The sequence below is a fragment of the Lepidochelys kempii genome, chromosome 25 (assembly GCF_965140265.1).
Source record: "Lepidochelys kempii isolate rLepKem1 chromosome 25, rLepKem1.hap2, whole genome shotgun sequence".
Taxonomy (NCBI): domain Eukaryota; kingdom Metazoa; phylum Chordata; order Testudines; family Cheloniidae; genus Lepidochelys; species Lepidochelys kempii.
The window spans coordinates 8,191,481-8,208,183 of NC_133280.1; the positions used below are offsets into that span (position 1 = coordinate 8,191,481).

The following is a 16,703-nucleotide window of genomic DNA, read 5'->3' on the forward strand; positions in this document are numbered from 1 at the left end:
ATAATCCAATCTCCAGGCAAGTGAGCCAGCCCAATGCCAATTCTAGAGTGTTTACTGACTCCTTGTACACAAACATCAATGTGAGACTCCTTCACTTGGAAGGGATGTAGGTAAAAGTGGCACCTTCTGAACAGAGAGATCTGCTCTAGATATGGATTTAGGGTCATATGTGGCAAACTGACTGGCTAGAATCAATTTCTATGGCTTTTACTCATGTTTAGAGCTGCAGACCCAATGACAGAGGGGAGAATGAGCTTGATTCTGTTCTAGCCCACACAACTTTGACAGATCTGTTCAAGTCCCAAGTGCAGAATCTTTATCGCTCTCCACAAAATGCATTTGGGAGAGTTATTTGTATCCTGCTGGGAGTTTGTGCAATGCATTGAATGTGTCAAAATTAACATAAATCTGAATAAAACCTGAAGAGACTAAGGGGAAGGCTCTCCTGGGAGACTGAGGTTATTTAATGGTTTGTATTAATCCAATTGCCACTCATAAAAAAACATGTTTTTTTTCAGTACAAATGTAAATTGCCTCAGCTCCTCTAGGTGTCTAATATCAATGTGAAAAAATCTCGGAGCTGAGGAAATTTACATTCTTACTGAAAAAAACAATTGTGAAAGGGCTGAAGGGGTGTGGGTCACAGCTGGACTAAACAAGGCTGCATTGATGCTAGTGACCACACCCTCAAGGTTTTTATCAACCCCTGCTACAGAAACAATGTACAATATGCAAATGTATAAAAGCTCATGTGGTGAAGTGAGGCAAGCCCCTGACCACCAAGCACTTTATTTTTGCATCAAAGTCCATGAGAAGGCTTTGGAGAAGACACAAAAGTTACACAGAGATGATGGTCCAGTGGTTAGGGCACTAGCTTTGGGCTGGAGAGATCCAGGTTCAAACCCCTGCTCTGCCATGGACTTCCTGTGACAACCTGGGCAAGCCATTTGGCAGCTCTGCCTCAGTTTCTCCCACCTATAAAAGGGAATAAAAAAGCTACTCACCCTCCTGGGAGCTAAACACATTTAAGACTGAAGTTCTCAAACTAGGGGTAATGAAGACCACAGAAGTATTGTAGCTAGAGAGATCCTCAGACAGAAGATGGGGAGCTTTCTCAGCCAGAACAGGCTGAGTTGTGACACTTGTCCAGTTATCAGATCATGTAATGACAAACATTAACTAGACATTAAAAAACAATAAAATTTTATTTAATTCCCAGCAGCCAGAGGCAGATAATCCATGTTGCTATTGCCTTCTCTCACTGTGTCTGTTTAAGGACTCTTCCAATCAGTCCTATCTGTAAGAATTTGCCTTGTGTTTAGGCAGAAAGGTAAAGTTTGCAGGTACAGGCCCCAAAAGCATCTCACTGCAACAAAACAGATTTGTATTCAAATACATTCAGAGTCTGACAATACCTCACACTGACATCCAACCATGCAACATACACTCTGTGGTAGGCTGTACCCTCTTTGTAGTAGGGACCAAGGGGTAGATTTTCAATTTAGGTGCTTAACTCCCACTGACTTTCAGGTGCCTTATTCTCACTAAGTTGAATGTGTCTGGAATCTCCCCATCCCACCTTTCCTTCTGCTTACACTGAGCTAGACACACTTGGTACTCATATGTTAAGAACCAGATCCCTCAGTTGGTGTAATATGACATAGCTGGTGTAAATCTGTGTAGCCCCATTGACTTCAAAGGAGTTGAGGATCTGGCCTATCAATAGTACAGAACTCAAATGATATATTTAAGTACTAAAGGTTCACATTAAGGAACAGTAGGGTTTGTTTTGTATATAAACTGTTTACAACCAACATTCCTAAGACCCCCCCCCCATGTTTTACTAATGCAGTATCATTTTCCACAAGACATGTAGGCAGTGAAATCCGGTAGAGTGAGCAACTACGTACCAACGGACTATAGAGCTATGGCATGAATATAAAGCTACCTGAATGCAGAGCAAACATTGTATACATTATAACCACACTTCCGGAAGCAGGCTAGTACTACTATTTATTTTACATTGAAGGTAACAAATATTTTATTAAAGTGCAAAGAGGCTTAAAATAACTCTTTTTAAAATGGTTTTGTACTTCCAGTGAACAGTATAGCACAAAGGAGCTAACTGGATACTGAAGCTGCAAGGTTCTGCTCAGAAAACGGCATTCACAAAACTTGGTGGAAATGTACAGAAGTTCTAGTAACTTGAGTGGTTGTAGGCAGCTGTTTCCATTACTAACGCAAAGGACACAGATTAGTGCCACCGCCCCCCCTCAAAAGAAGCTGCAGCCATGCTCCATTTTTGCTGCTTTTCTGTTTCCACGGGATGGGACAAAGCCGCTGGCTACACTCTCAGAATGCCATTTCAGTTGGGGCCTGAAGTCTGCAGAGTCATTTTTTCAAGCAGTGTCTGTAGACTTTTGGATGCAAGAAAAGTCTCTTAAAGTCTGTAACATTAATTCTGGAAACCTACAGGGGAAAGTCCAGCAACTCCCCAAGCTGTGGAATTATTTAGATTAGAAGCTCTTTGGGGCAGGTGCGGTCTTTTTGTTCTGTTATGTGCAGCACCTAGCACAAGGGGTGCTGGCCCATGACTGGGGTTTCTACATGCTACTGCAAGACAGATTAATATACTGGATACTGTGCAGTCAGTAATCTTGAAAAATCAGTTTTCCTCCTTGGTGGTAACCTTCAAATCATTGTCTGGGAAGCACACTGTCAATTCCTCTGGGTTTATATTAGCATCTCAGATAAGACTTATCACAGTAGAGGCACTTGGGGGCACATACAAACAAGGAGAGAGTAATATGGCAATACAAGGCTTAACTGAAAACCTACTGAAATGAGGGTACTGCACCATTCTAGTCAGTCTTACTGTGTTGGGGAAGTAGACCATGATCCTAGCCAGCCCTACAGAAGTCTCATGTTGAGTTGGGAGGTGGGCAGAGAAGGCAGGATAAACACCTGAAGTTCCCATGATCCTTCCATGCCAGTATGATTGTGCATCATCTGGTATTTGAATATTAGGTTGCAGGATGAAATCACTATGACCAACTGTCTATTTTATGACAACTGTTTGCTATTTACCTTATTTTAATCCAGTCATCCACATTTTGGCTTGCCATTAAGGTCTCCAGATAGTCTCTCCCCATGTAGTAAGGAGGCCGCTCATTGATTTTCTGAGGTAGGTACTCTAATAAGCCAGTTGGAATATACCTTGCAATGCAAATACATATATTAAATGTCAATGAATTTTATTATTCGACAAAATATTACAGTAGAGGCAGAGACCCAGCAAGAAAAAGCTTTCTATCCAAAGACATTGAGAAAGCAAGTTACCTGCACAAAAAGGACAGCCATTCCAGCATGAACTTCCTGGTTTTCTCCACCCCCTGGGTATCTGAACCCCAGTGTTCGAGGCCATAATTGGTGAAGTCTTTGAGAATATCTAATCTTTCATTGGAAGAGATGTCCCAGTGTCGCTGTTCTTTAGCTTCAGTGAAAATCCAAGGTTTGATCAATGCTCCTCTGCGGTCAGACAAGATCGGATCAGAAAGGAAAATGGTTGTAACCAAAGAAAGTCTGTCCAGCTATAAAACTGAAGTTTTAGCTACAGACTTGTATATGTGAGACACAAGATGACTGCGGCCAGACAACATTTGCGTTACTGAGTTACCTCCCAGTGGGCACAGGAAGAGTGCATTTCATTTTCTAGTTAAAGCCTCCTACAAACACAGCTCTGGCAGGAGGATCTGACCACGAACAAGACAATCCAACCTTTTCAGGGAATCTGCTGGCTTTCACTTTGACCTACCTTTAGAGCTTAATTCTCTCCTCTTGCATGATCAACTGCCATTGATTTCCCTGGATGCGGCACCCCTGCAAGTGAGGGAATAACTAAGCCCTAACTATTTTCCCCTTTGCCCTATTTATTTATACTCCAGGAGCCTGCCTAGAGCCAAGACCGAACATGAAGCAATCCTGTACTAGCATCTAGTTAACTTCAGGGATAACAGGAGGTGAGAGTATATTTAAATTGACTAATACAATTACATGCCTGAGGGATGAAAGGTATTAGGAAGGCTGCTTCTAAATCCCTTATACCTTTAGAAAATTCCACTCAGAGGTTTCAGAGTAGCAGCTGTGTTAGTCTGTATTCACACACAACCCCAGAGAAGTTGACTGAGCTAATGTCACACAGGAAGCAGATGCCAGAGAACTAGATTAAGATTTTATTCCCTGCTCAGGTCTGTTCTTTAACCACAAGAGCCCATAGAAGTGAGAGTCTGGGCAGAGCGAACATAAGGTTAATCATCAGGATTACTCTAAGGCTGGGATCTGAGAAATGAAATTGGAAGTTGCTTCTGAAGCAGGGACAGACTCAATTCTCAAACAGATTAGAGATAGGCCAGTGGGCCAAATTGATCAGGGATAAGAAAAAAAGGCCCCAGGCCCCAAAATCACTTGTGCTGTGCTGTCCAATGTCAGAACCAGTTTAATCCCTCTTGCTACATCAGAGAGATTATCGAAGCTGGAGCTTTGGAGCTAAAGAGACTTGCGTTTTTTTTTTTCAACCTGCTAGCTGATTAAGAGTTATGCCAACCCTATCAGCACAAGCTTCTACCCCAAAGATTAAACAGGAGTGTCACCCAAATCATGTGCACAAGTGTCTGGTTTGGCTGCAAATCATTTGCAATACCATGCACTTCTGCTTACACCTCCATCCAGTTTGAGACTTTTCAGCTCTCTGTAAACTGATGTTGCCTCTTTTTAAAGGCTACACCAGAAGTAGCAAATAGATGGAGTTGAAAGCTACACCATTATCTTATACCAGATACACAACAAGCCTCCAAGAACAGCCTTGCCAAGGAGGAAACGCTTATCACTGGCTTTTTTTTAGTTTTTATTTGTTTCCAATATAGCTCACAAACAAAAGTAAGTAGGAAAGGCAGCCACTTACCTTGCAATCATAATTCCTGAAACGCCAGTCTGCATGGCTCGATTAGCATCTTCATAGGACAAGATATCTCCATTTCCTGTGTGGGAGAGTGAGAGAGGCCAGAGTGGCACACAAGATCAGGTCAAAATGAAATGGCACAGGATGAAACTCAAAAGTGCCCTTATCTGAAAAGTGATCCTGTAAAATGGCATTGGGGGGCTCCATGTTTATACTCAGGTGCTACAGATTCAATTTATTCCCTTTACAAAAGGATGTGTTGTGTGGTGGTTTCCCCCCTTCTAATGGCCAAGTCTTGAAAATTCAACCTGGGACCTGAGGGTCATGATGGGCAGTGATGCACAAGGCAAAAAACCTAACAATCCCAACAATTCAGAGATGCCAAGCTTCCTTTGAGACATTTAGAATGTCTTTAAAAAAATTAGGGAGGTTTCTTGGACCCCTTCCCTTCCGCCCCCCCAGAGAAACCGGGAACTCTTCCTTCTCTCCTCACTGTCTATGGTTGAGGGGAGGGCAAGGACCCCCTAACCCCCACCCTCAAACAGGGAGAAGGGGAGGATCAACCCTAGGAAAGCTGCCCTCCTATGGCCCTTAATTACCTTGGCCAGTGCTGGGCCTGAACCTCCTTCCTGGATGATCCTCCTCCTCTTCTCCTTCCTCTGGTACGTTCCCTCTCTTCTGTCATTGCCTCCTCCTGCCCCTCTGGCTTCTCTTCCTCCACAGACTGAGCAGTGAGAGTCTGAGAGGAGGCAAGCCACGGTGATTGTTAGTAGGGCTTGGGGCACTGGCTTCACTGCCCAAGCCCCAGGCTGTGTTGCACTCTGACCGCCCTGCGTGAATCCTGCTGGCTAGCTCTAGATACCTAGAGCATGTTAACGTAGTCCAGCAAGGTCCACATAGGGCAGTAAAAGTGTAGTACACAGCCTGTGGCTTGGGCAGTGAATCCAACAGCGCCCCAAGCCATGGAAAATCACTATGGCTCGCCTCCTATCGGACCCTCACTGCACAGTCTTTGGGGCGGGGTGGGACAGAGAAGAACGCCCTTCACGGCTGCAGCGCTATTTGCCATGTTTCTCAGACCTGAGTGGTGGTGACTGACATGCACACACACATACACACACGTGTGTGTGTAAATAATAATTTACAGGTCAAGTTCTACCATCAGTAACTTTCAAATTCAGCTCTGTTACACCTGTGCAACTCTATCTTGCCCTGGGGTTTCAGAAGCATGAGAACAGAATTGTGTTAGACAAAAATTCAACTGACTATTTATGAACAGGAATGAACTACAGCTTGCTCTGCCCAAGCCCTCGTGGCTCCACAACACTAAGAGGAGTTTAATGGTTGATGAGACTTGGAATACACCAGGGGACCATGGAGGAGATTCATCTGTCAGTTCATTGACCTGAATGGAGTTACACCACAGTAGAACTGTTGGGTAATTTTTCAGATCAGAATTGCACTTTAAGCTAAGTGGCCAACCACTATTGGTGACAGCCGATCTATCGCCTCTCTGACATCACTTTAGGGATTTGTCATTAGTTCTGTCTCTGCTTCACTCTTCTCCTCCCCCCCCCCCACCCCCCGACTGAACGTGCTCCTGTGTCTTGTCTTAACTGTGTCAAACAAATAACGAAGGCAATCTCACTGAAGGAGATGCAAGTTTGTGGGGCGGATGGATCTTACATTAATCGGACCAGTAATATTTTAACTATACACAGATCACATTTCAGAGAAACAAGCTCTTTTAAAATTACCTAATCATTAAAAAGCTTAAAAAAATAAAATCAGCAGAGAGAAACATACCAAATAGAGGCATTGGGCTGGCTAATTTAGCACACTCTGCTATGTACTCCCAGTCTGCAACCTTTGTGTAACGCTGTTCTCTAGATCGGCCATGAAGCTAACAGAAAGAAGAGAGTTACCATTAGTACTTCACCAAGTACCTAAAGCAGCTAGGGTGAGATGCTACAAGAAAGGCAACAAGTTCAAAGTGGATATGAGTGAAATGCATTGATAGCACAGAACCTAAGCAATCTGCAGAGGTCAGTGCTGTAGTGAACAGTAGGGGAACTGGTTAGCAGAATCCAAAAAGACATCATGAACAAACATAACATTGTCAGTGCTTGCAAGCTAGAGCAAGAAGCCACAGGGATTATTAATGTGGACAGAGACCAGAGTGGTATTAATGATAATGTGTCCCTCCCTGAAGCATCTCCTCCTCTCACAATACAACTTTGCACAGATGGCTGGGTTCACGCCTCTATCCTGATGCACCACGCAAAAGTCACTACCAAAAGGATTATTGGACTAGATGTACTTAAATGATGACAGACAGACAGACAAAGCACCAGAGATCCTGGCCAAATTCCTGACATCAAACACAGAAAGGGGCCCATACCGTGACCATGGAAGCTCCCCACTTCCGGATGTTGGGGATTACTTTATGAGCTAGGTTGACTTTTTCTTGCACACCAGTCCTTATCTTCACTGTCAGAGGAACATCGAGTACCTACAGAGAGGGAGGAGTAAAGTTAAACCAGACAAAACAGCTTTGTTTGGAAGCTTGTTCTTCTCAGCCAGGGTATGCCTGGTACTCACCGAATTCATTCCTCTGACTATCTGTTCAAACTTGTTGGAACGGTTCATTAAGGCACATCCACCCCCCTATGGGATAAAACAGACACAGTCAGAGATCCTTGTATTTTCACCTAACCAAGAACCTTGCTGAAACTAACCAGACAGCTGCCTTTCATTTGTATAAACTGGAGAATATCTGCACTTTTATCTTGAAGTGCAGTCAAGCTTGACAGATATAGCAACTGCATGCTGTAGCTTTGGGGGACCGTACTGTAGGACGCACAGGAATGGCTTGTGGGCCGGGGATTGTATGCAACTTGGGGGGGGGGGGGGAGCACTACCACAGATCCTCCAGGAACTAAAAACCAGTGGTGGGTGATTAAGGCGAGAAAGGCAAAGAGGTTGGACCATCCCTGCAAGTGGCTCACACGTACTGGGTTTTCCAGAGACCAACAGACAAAGAAAGGGCTTTTGGTATAAAAGGGCTGAGTTTAAACTGACACAGGGCCGCCTTTTTGATTCAGCAAATGGACAGGACCTTCTGCACACAAGGGGTCCCCAGCCTTGTGGAAGGGTTAGAAACACTTTGCCATGCCCAAAGAGCCATAAGACTGGTGGCTGACCTCAGGTAATCTTTTTAGGATGTGGATAGGGACTTGTTTTTTTTTAATATGTTTTCTCTGTAATGCTTTTGCCCTAAGAATAAATGTCTTTTGCGCTGTAAAGGTTGGTTGCTTTGTGACAGCTGACTGATAACCGGTATACACTGTGGAAACCCCGGGGGAAAGGCTAACCACAGGTGCTGGACCCCAGCCAGACGTGCTGGGGAAATCTCAGTGAAATACAGAGGGACTGCAAGCCTGAACACCCGTCTGGAGGAAAAGAGCCACAGGTGTCCACCTGAGAAAAAGGTTTCAGGCTTCCTAGCTGTCACCTAAGTGGAAGTCCTGGAGGAAAACTGGGGTGGAGGGGTGTCAAAGGTGCAGTTAACCCTGAAACTGTGACAATGATCAGACAAGCCCCTCTGCAAACTGCACCTCTCCAACTGATCTGCCCCGGCGTAAAATTTAGGGCTGGGGCTGCTGAGGTCACTGACAAAATAAGCTCTCACTAGTGTGTTCAGCCTGCAGCGCAGAAGCTGCATTCTGGCCTGGCTTGCACACCAGCAACAGAACTAACTAGTATTAATTGTTCACACAAGTTACTGGGCTCCCTACAAGAGTAACTGGTTGAAATTCCATGGCCTGTGCGGTACAGGAGGGCAGACTAGATGATCTAAGAGGTCCTTCTGCCCTTATTTTCTATGACCTAGGTTCCAGTTGAAGATTTGTTGCCGAGATGCTGCAGGATTCAGAATAAACCTAAGCTTGACTTTCAGATCCCAGGCTGGGTTTGCAGTGCTGACCGTTAGAAAAGCCATCATGTTGTTTGTAAGATGAACACATTTGCTATGAAGTCATTTGAAACAAGCCCTGGAATCGAGAAGGTTACTCTGTGTGTAGAGATGATGGTCCTTAGACTGAACAGGCAATGGTAACATTTAAGTTGTGTTGTGAACAGACATGGGATTGGGAGGTAAAGCAAAGGAAAGACACCTGCTCAGAGAAAGGATGGAGGATATTGTTAAATGTTACCTTCTTATACACCAGATCTATTGGGCACCCAACGTTGATGTCTACAAAATCCATCTCAATGGTCTGGTTCAGAAGCTCTGCACATCTGGTCATAGTGTCTGGAAATGCTCCCTCCAGCTGAAAGGGAAAACAGAACCGATTCAGTCAAAATGAGTGACCTCTCCAAAAGAAATGCCCACGTCTCAGCTCAAAGACACAAGGGCAGTTCACCCACAGGGAAAGTTACTCCCTGCAGATGCCCAGTGGGTGTTTCCCCCAAGTAAGAAATACATGAGTTGTTTCTGGATTCCCGCCTTGCTGAAGTGACTATACTGGACCTGCACTCCAAAGAGATCTTCTGTGTAGTGCCGCTTCAAGAGAGCCCATTCAGATGACTGGCCTTGGAGCAAGTTTGTGCACACAGCCATTTCGCCACAGGTGACATCCGCTCCAAAACGCTTGCATATTCTCCGGAACGGGAGGTTACCACACTGAAACCCAGAGCAACTGGAGAGGGTTAGGATACATATTGGCAACATTTTTGACCTGCACCACTCATGTGAGGAACTTGTCCCATCCAAGTGGTTTTACAGCCAATTTTCACAAGTGGGGAAAAAAGAATAATTCTGTTAGAACTATTCTACCTACCGTTGTTAAGGGAGCCAGGTAGAGTTTGCCTTGGATATCCAACTGGAAAACAAAGACAGGAAAGGCATATTAGAAGAGCTCAAATAGCGAAGGCCAAGTGGGGAATTTCAGTTAGAGACTCTGGGAGTTTGGCTTTTACAGAATTTATCATGTTTCCTTTTAGTTTCCATGAAAACTGTATTTTTTTTAATTTAAGCATTCCTCTGCAGCATTTGAAACCCCACACTGTAGCACTGTGCTAGGGCAGGAGGACTAGAAAATTAAACTGACCCGTCTATTTGCATTGCCCTAGCTGAGTGAAGCGAAAGAGCTATAGAAATGGGGAAAACAACATTTTAGTAATGGTAGATGGTATAAGAAAGAGAGAAGAGAGCTGGTTTTTCTGAAAAACAAGGATTTTTTTCTTAGCCTGACAGCCTTTCTGGGTACATTTCCTCTTGGAGATCCCGAGGCATTTGCCAGGCAAGTTCAGATCAGGCAGCGCTAACAGCACCTACAACTAGGTAGTTTTCACATGAGCAAGACAATGTGTGTGTTTTTCTGAACAGCGGACCTGAAAAGCATTTATTACAAAATGACAATTAACATCACAACCTTCAAAGATCCAAATCATTAACTATCTAACCATGTTTGAGAACAAAACTTGGAGGAAGTGGGTAAAGGGGTTTTGGATAAGCAGGAGAACAACGTATGATGCTTGCCACCGCACATGGGGGCAGCAGCCGTTTTCTGACTCACAGGCTGGATAATTGGGGTTACTCTGTTTATAAAGAGAGAATCACTGAAAATACATTTTAAACCAAAGGCTCGGATGGGAGACCTAGCAGTTCCCTAATCACAGTAGACAGCCTCATTAGACAGCTCTGTACTGAGGCCTCTCCCTTCACTAGGGGTCTGAGATACCAACCTCCACTGCAATATGACCCAACAAGTTAAAACCCTTTTTCTTGTTTAAATGCAGAACCAGAAATACTTTTCCTCCACCCAAGGACTAAGGGCATGTACATGAGGAGTGCTTCACCGGCACCTCAATTACACTCACCTCCACCAAGATTGCCAGTCACCCTAGCTGAGGCTTTCCAAATGCAACTTTAAAACCACCTGATTGTTGCCCACTACCACACGCACCCACAGAATAGGACCCCATCCTCAGCTTTAGCACTTACTCTTTTTTTCTCACACGCCCGCAGTTTTATAACATCTTCATCTGTCACCGGGCCTATTGTTTTGGGGGTGGAATCCTTTGATGCATCTGCTAGGCAGGAACTCTGCAGGACCACTGATTCAGGAGCTTCTCCCTTCTCTGACACTGAGACACATTCTGGTGCCTCCTCTCCAGGAGGTTTGACCTCAACGCCCTCTACATTCCCTTTGGCTGCTGTGCAGGTTGTCATCCTCTTCTCCCCCGTTGAGTTGCCTGCTGCCTTGTTTCCCACATTGCCTGCGCTGCTGGGCTTGCCCAAGTGACTAAGGTACTTACTGGATTTGTCAAAGCAAACTTTCTTCTTGCGCAGTCGCTGCTGGAGTTCTTTGCTGAGGCTGTTTCTCACCAGTGGTTTCCCTTCCCACTGCTTTACAAGGTCCTCATTAATGATGTTCCTGTAGTCCTCCCCCAGATGCGCCCTAGCAAAGCGGCATGTGACTCCATAAATGCACTTTCCGAAGGTCTTGAAGAGCACGCAGCTATCCCCGAGGTCTGAGGGCTTCACAGCCATGTACTCCCCAACATCATGCAGGAAGCGGCACTGTGAGCCAAAGTAGCACTTCTCTGCACATTCCTTAAATGACAAAACACTTTCAATGTAAAACCACCAACAACCATTCTATGTAAATGGGCTTATTTTTACTGTGTGTGTCAGCTGTGTTTCCAGGAAGAGTTCCATGGACTTCAGTTACACACACTCTGACCATTCCTGATTGCTTGTCTAGTTTAGAGAAACTAGCATCAGTGTAAAACATCAATGCAACTTCACCAATGTAAGCTGCTAATGTAGACGCACTGGATCAGTGCAAAATGGGGCTTGCACTCATACAACTGACCCCAGTGACTTATTATGGGGATATGTTGCACTAGTGCATATTCCTTATTACCTTCTTGCAGTGCATCTACACTGGGGGATGCAGGAGTTGTGCCAGCACAAAAACCACCAGACTAGACAAGGCCTAAATAAAGTGCAATCTCTCTGAGGCTTTATAGCTGAATTACCCCCACCTGAGAATAAGTAACATCCATTCCATAGGTAAGTATATGGCTTATTCATGCCATATTATTAGGAATCCAAATGCATGCTAGGTGTTTTACAGCTAAAGAGATTCTTATCTAAAGAACCTGAAGTTGCCAACCATAGCAGGCCAGCCACTTACCTGGATTACTGACTGGCACAGCCTGTCCTTTTCATAGTGATTTGGCTTCATACATGGCCGACTCTTATTCTGTCCTCTGGCTCTCTTCCGTTCCTGGGGTTTCTTCTCCTCCTCTTTTACAACTTCCTCTTGGCTTCCTTGCTTCCTAACTTGATCACCACCATCTAGTTTCATCTGTTTTGCTGGAGGCTCTGTCTGGTCATTGCTACTAGAATCTTCCTCCCCATCATGTTGATTGTTTTCCTGATTCCTGGATTCCCTTTCTGCTTTGAGATATGCATGGAACTGTTCTTTCGAGGTGAGATACCTACAGAGCAAGAGAGTGCTCTCATTAAACTGACTGATCATTTGACATGTGTTACATTAGACAGCAAAGTTTACTGATGAAAGAATAGGCAGACTGAAAGAAGCATATTCTACACAAAGGAAATTAAAACCAGCATTAACTTTTCTGACCACAGGGATGCCACAAAGCAAAACATGAAGTAGGATCATTCTTGAGCTCGTCTTTTCATCTGCTCTACAGACATTGGGCTTACAAGGTTATTGAAAACCAAGTTAGGGCCCCAGTTCTCCACCACACTGAAGCTATGACAAGACACAGTGGGCAGTTAGAGGGGTCCTACTCTAACTTGCACTGCTGATGCCAGGTGATCCAGAAGATCAGCTACCACAGAACTCAGGTCTCCCTTCTACTGTATTCTTCCCCTTATACAAGAATAGGGGGATAACTGGCGAAGGAAATAGCTCCACTGAGAATCCCCAACTGTGCTGTGTAAGCAAAGTGTGCCATATATTAAAAAAAATACGGGAGTTTATAGCTTGCCTCGTGTTCAGTATGGACATGGAATCTGTACACACAACAGCTCCCAAGCCACTTGGATTAAGCCAGTGTGATGCAGGCTGTGGCCTGTAGCATATATTCTGAACTCTCCGCATTAAAGATGCGGCCTGATGTACAGTGTATTCCTCGTCTCCAGGGGTAGATCTTTGGGGTTGGAAAGAGGTCTTTACCATTGAAAAACTAAGGAAGCACGATGGGCACCTTTGTAAGTAGAACAGATTACCTTTATTACTTGCATCTTCTACAGAGAAGCAGCAAAATACAGTGAAACTTGTCATAAGTGACCACTTATGCAAGTTGTGCCATCTTTATCGATACTTCCTCCTCCTCCTCCTCCCAGTTTGTCCATTTCTTCCACCTATTATGTTTTGTCATAATCCTTGATTGTGAGCTTACCGGGGCAGAGACTGTCCGTACAGCGTATAGCACAACAGGACCCCATATCTTTGACTGAGGACTCTAGGCTACACTGTTAATAGAAAAATTTACTCACAAAACTGACAAAAGACTGATCGCTTAATGGAGGTGGGGCAGAATTATAAACCGAACATTTGAGGATACTTTAGGGTGGTATCCTAAAACAGAAGGATGGACCAAAAATCCATATTTAGGCACCTAAATAAAAGTGGTGTGATTTTCAGAAATGCCAAGCACCTTCAGCTCTTGCAGACTTCAATGACAATTGTGTGCACTCGACCTCTGAAAATTTAGCCATTTTTATTTAGGTACTGACTTTTAAACACGTAACTTCTCAAAGCTTGCTGTGGTCTCCCACAGGTTCCACTAACTGACTGGTTAGCTGAGGACAGTAACTTAACTCATCCAGGGCAACAGTCACAAGGCTAGTAACGTTTCCCAGTTCTCCCGTATTTGCGCTCTCTCCGTACTTTACAAGGCCTCTTATGAGCCTTCCTGCAAACTCAGATACTGTCTCTGTCAAAGGCTCCTGTTGATATTTGCTGGGTGTTGAATGGCCACTACCTCAACCCACAATGTCAAACAGGATGAGTGGTGGGATGGGGACTCCAGGGGCCATCTGTCATGAGGGCAGCCTGGGGAAAGGCACTGTGGTATTTTAACAACGCGGCAGGTCCTCTGTTGCTGATTCTTTTCTTTTAAGTACCAAGTAACCGAATAACTGATTTTTTTTTTCCCCCCCCTCCAGACAAGGTGAGCGATATGGTTTTCCAAGTGAGTCACCCCGGCCTGGGAACCCAGAGCACCCGGCCCAAAGCCACCCAACTTCTGCCGCACCGAGGGCTCCATCGACCAGCGTCAGGCACCCAAAGGCCAGAACCAATTTGCATGAAGGGAGCAGGTAGCTCCTGGGGTAGTGGGGGAAGGTGGATGCTGGGGATGGGGGGGTGGGGACGCTCCTAGGGTAGCACAGGAAATGGGTGTTGTGAAGGAGAGAGGGTGCTAGGAATGGGGGAAAGTCTCAGGGGGGGTGGGGTTCCCTGAAAAGGGGGAGGAAGGGGAGGTCTGGGGAGAGGGGTTCCCTGAGGGGGAAGGGGATGGGGGGGGTTTCCCAGAGGAAGGGGAGCGGGGCAAGGTGGGGCGGTTCACTGGGGAGGCGGGGGAAGGGGACCCCGGGGGGGGGGTTCCCTGGGGAAGGGGACCCTGAGGAGTGGGGGAAGGGGATCGGGGGGAGGTGAGGGGGTTCCCTGGGGAAGGGGATCGAGGGGGTTCCCTGGGGAAGGGGATCGAGGGGGTTCCCTGGGGAGACGGGGGAAGGGGATCAAGGGGGGGGTCCCCTGGGGAGACGGGGGAAGGGGATCAAGGGGGGGGTCCCCTGGGGAGACGGGGGAAGGGGATCAAGGGGGGAAGGAGAGTTCCCTGAGGAAGGGGACCCCGGGGAAGGGGATCGGGGGGGGGTCCCTGAGGAGGCGGAGGAAGGGGACGTCGGGGGGGGGGTCCCTGAGGAGGCGGAGGAAGGGGATGGGGGGGTCCCCTGAGGAGACGGGGGAAGGGGACCCCGGGGAGAAGGAGAGGTCCCTGAGGAAGGGGATCCCGGGGAGGTCCCTGAGGAAGGGGACCCCGGGGAGGGTCCCTGAGGAAGGGGACCCCGGGGAGGGTCCCTGAGGAAGGGGACCCCGGGGAGGGTCCCTGAGGAAGGGGACCCCGGGGAGGGTCCCTGAGGAGGCGGAGGAAGGGGACGTCGGGGGGGTCCCTGGGGAGGCGGAGGAAGGGGACCCAGAGGAGGTCGGGGGGGGTCCCTGGGGAGGCGGAGGAAGGGGACCCCGGGGAGAAGGAGAGTTCCCTGAGGAAGGGGATCCCGGGGAGGTCCCTGAGGAAGGGGATCGGGGGGGGGTCCCTGGGGAGACGGAGGAAGGGGATGTGGGGGTCCCCTGAGGAGACGGGGGAAGGGGACCCCGGGGAGAAGGAGAGGTCCCTGAGGAAGGGGACCCCGGGGAGGGTCCCTGAGGAGGCGGAGGAAGGGGATGGGGGGGTCCCCTGGGGAGGCGGAGGAAGGGGACCCCGGGGAGAAGGAGAGGTCCCTGAGGAAGGGGATCCCGGGGAGGTCGGGGGGGGTCCCTGGGGAGGCGGAGGAAGGGGACGTCGGGGGGGGTGTCCCTGGGGAGGCGGAGGAAGGGGATGGGGGGGTCCCCTGAGGAGACGGGGGAAGGGGACCCCGGGGAGAAGGAGAGGTCCCTGAGGAAGGGGACCCCGGGGAGGGTCCCTGGGGAGGCGGAGGAAGGGGACGTCGGGGGGGGGTCCCTGGGGAGGCGGAGGAAGGGGATGGGGGGGTCCCTGGGGAGGCGGAGGAAGGGGACCCCGGGGAGAAGGAGAGGTCCCTGAGGAAGGGGACCCCGGGGAGGGTCCCTGGGGAGGCGGAGGAAGGGGATGGGGGGGTCCCCTGAGGAGACGGGGGAAGGGGACCCCGGGGAGAAGGAGAGGTCCCTGAGGAAGGGGATCCCGGGGAGGTCCCTGAGGAAGGGGACCGGGGGGGGTCCCTGGGGAGGCGGAGGAAGGGGACCCAGAGGAGGTCGGGGGGGGTCCCTGGGGAGGCGGAGGAAGGGGACCCCGGGGAGAAGGAGAGGTCCCTGAGGAAGGGGACCCCGGGGAGAAGGAGAGGTCCCTGAGGAAGGGGATCGGGGGGGGGTCCCTGAGGAAGGGGATCGGGGGGGGTCCCTGGGGAGGCGGAGGAAGGGGACCCCGGGGAGAAGGAGAGGTCCCTGAGGAAGGGGATCCCGGGGAGGTCCCTGAGGAAGGGGATCGGGGGGGGGTCCCTGGGGAGGCGGAGGAAGGGGACCCAGGGGACGTCGGGAGGGGGGGTCCCTGGGGAGGGGCGGAAGGGGAGGCCCAGGAGTGGGGCGGCGCTGAGGCCTGGCCGGGCGAGTGGGGGCGGGGGCGGCCCGTACTCACGGGGCTCTGATGGGCGCCACGCCGCCCCCCGCCGCCTCCATGCCGCGGGGAAGGGCCCGGCCCGCTCGCTCGCTGGCTCCACCCACGACGGCGGGCGCGCGCGCTGAGCTCCTAGAGCGCGCGCGCGCCTGGGTCACGCGCACGCGAGGGGCGGGGCCGGGGCTGCCTTGAGAGGAAGGAAACGAGGGAGAAGGACCGTACCATGTGGTCTAGGATGGGGGGGGGGGAACCCAGGCCATACCATGTGACCCGGATAATAGGGGACGATAGTGATGGCCTGGCTGGGGTGGGTCAGAGTTCCAGGCACAGGCATGGGGCAGAGGGTGCAGCA

At 48.7% G+C, this 16,703-nt stretch overlaps 1 protein-coding gene across 4 annotated transcripts; it reads right to left on the minus strand.

The window, feature by feature from the left end:
- Positions 1-1,186: 1,186 nt before the first annotated feature.
- On the minus strand, positions 1,187-16,499 carry DUS3L (dihydrouridine synthase 3 like). Of its 4 annotated transcripts, XM_073323892.1 has the most exons (13): positions 16,373-16,494; positions 12,163-12,469; positions 10,965-11,576; positions 9,799-9,840; positions 9,489-9,641; positions 9,172-9,288; positions 7,559-7,624; positions 7,359-7,469; positions 6,764-6,860; positions 4,961-5,036; positions 3,340-3,528; positions 3,088-3,216; positions 1,187-1,366 (listed from the first exon to the last, which is right to left on the minus strand). In XM_073323892.1, the coding sequence occupies exons 1-13, from the start codon at positions 16,411-16,413 to the stop codon at positions 1,294-1,296; spliced, it is 2,013 nt and encodes a 670-aa protein (XP_073179993.1). In that variant the 5' UTR covers positions 16,414-16,494; the 3' UTR covers positions 1,187-1,293. The 4 variants fall into 4 exon arrangements, with proteins under 4 accessions (XP_073179993.1, XP_073179994.1, XP_073179996.1 ...); XM_073323893.1 differs by lacking the exon at positions 9,489-9,641 and having other exon boundaries at positions 16,373-16,492; XM_073323895.1 differs by lacking the exons at positions 1,187-1,366; positions 3,088-3,216 and adding an exon at positions 5,557-5,681 and having other exon boundaries at positions 3,441-3,528; positions 16,373-16,499.
- Between the last annotated feature and the right edge of the window lie 204 nt (positions 16,500-16,703).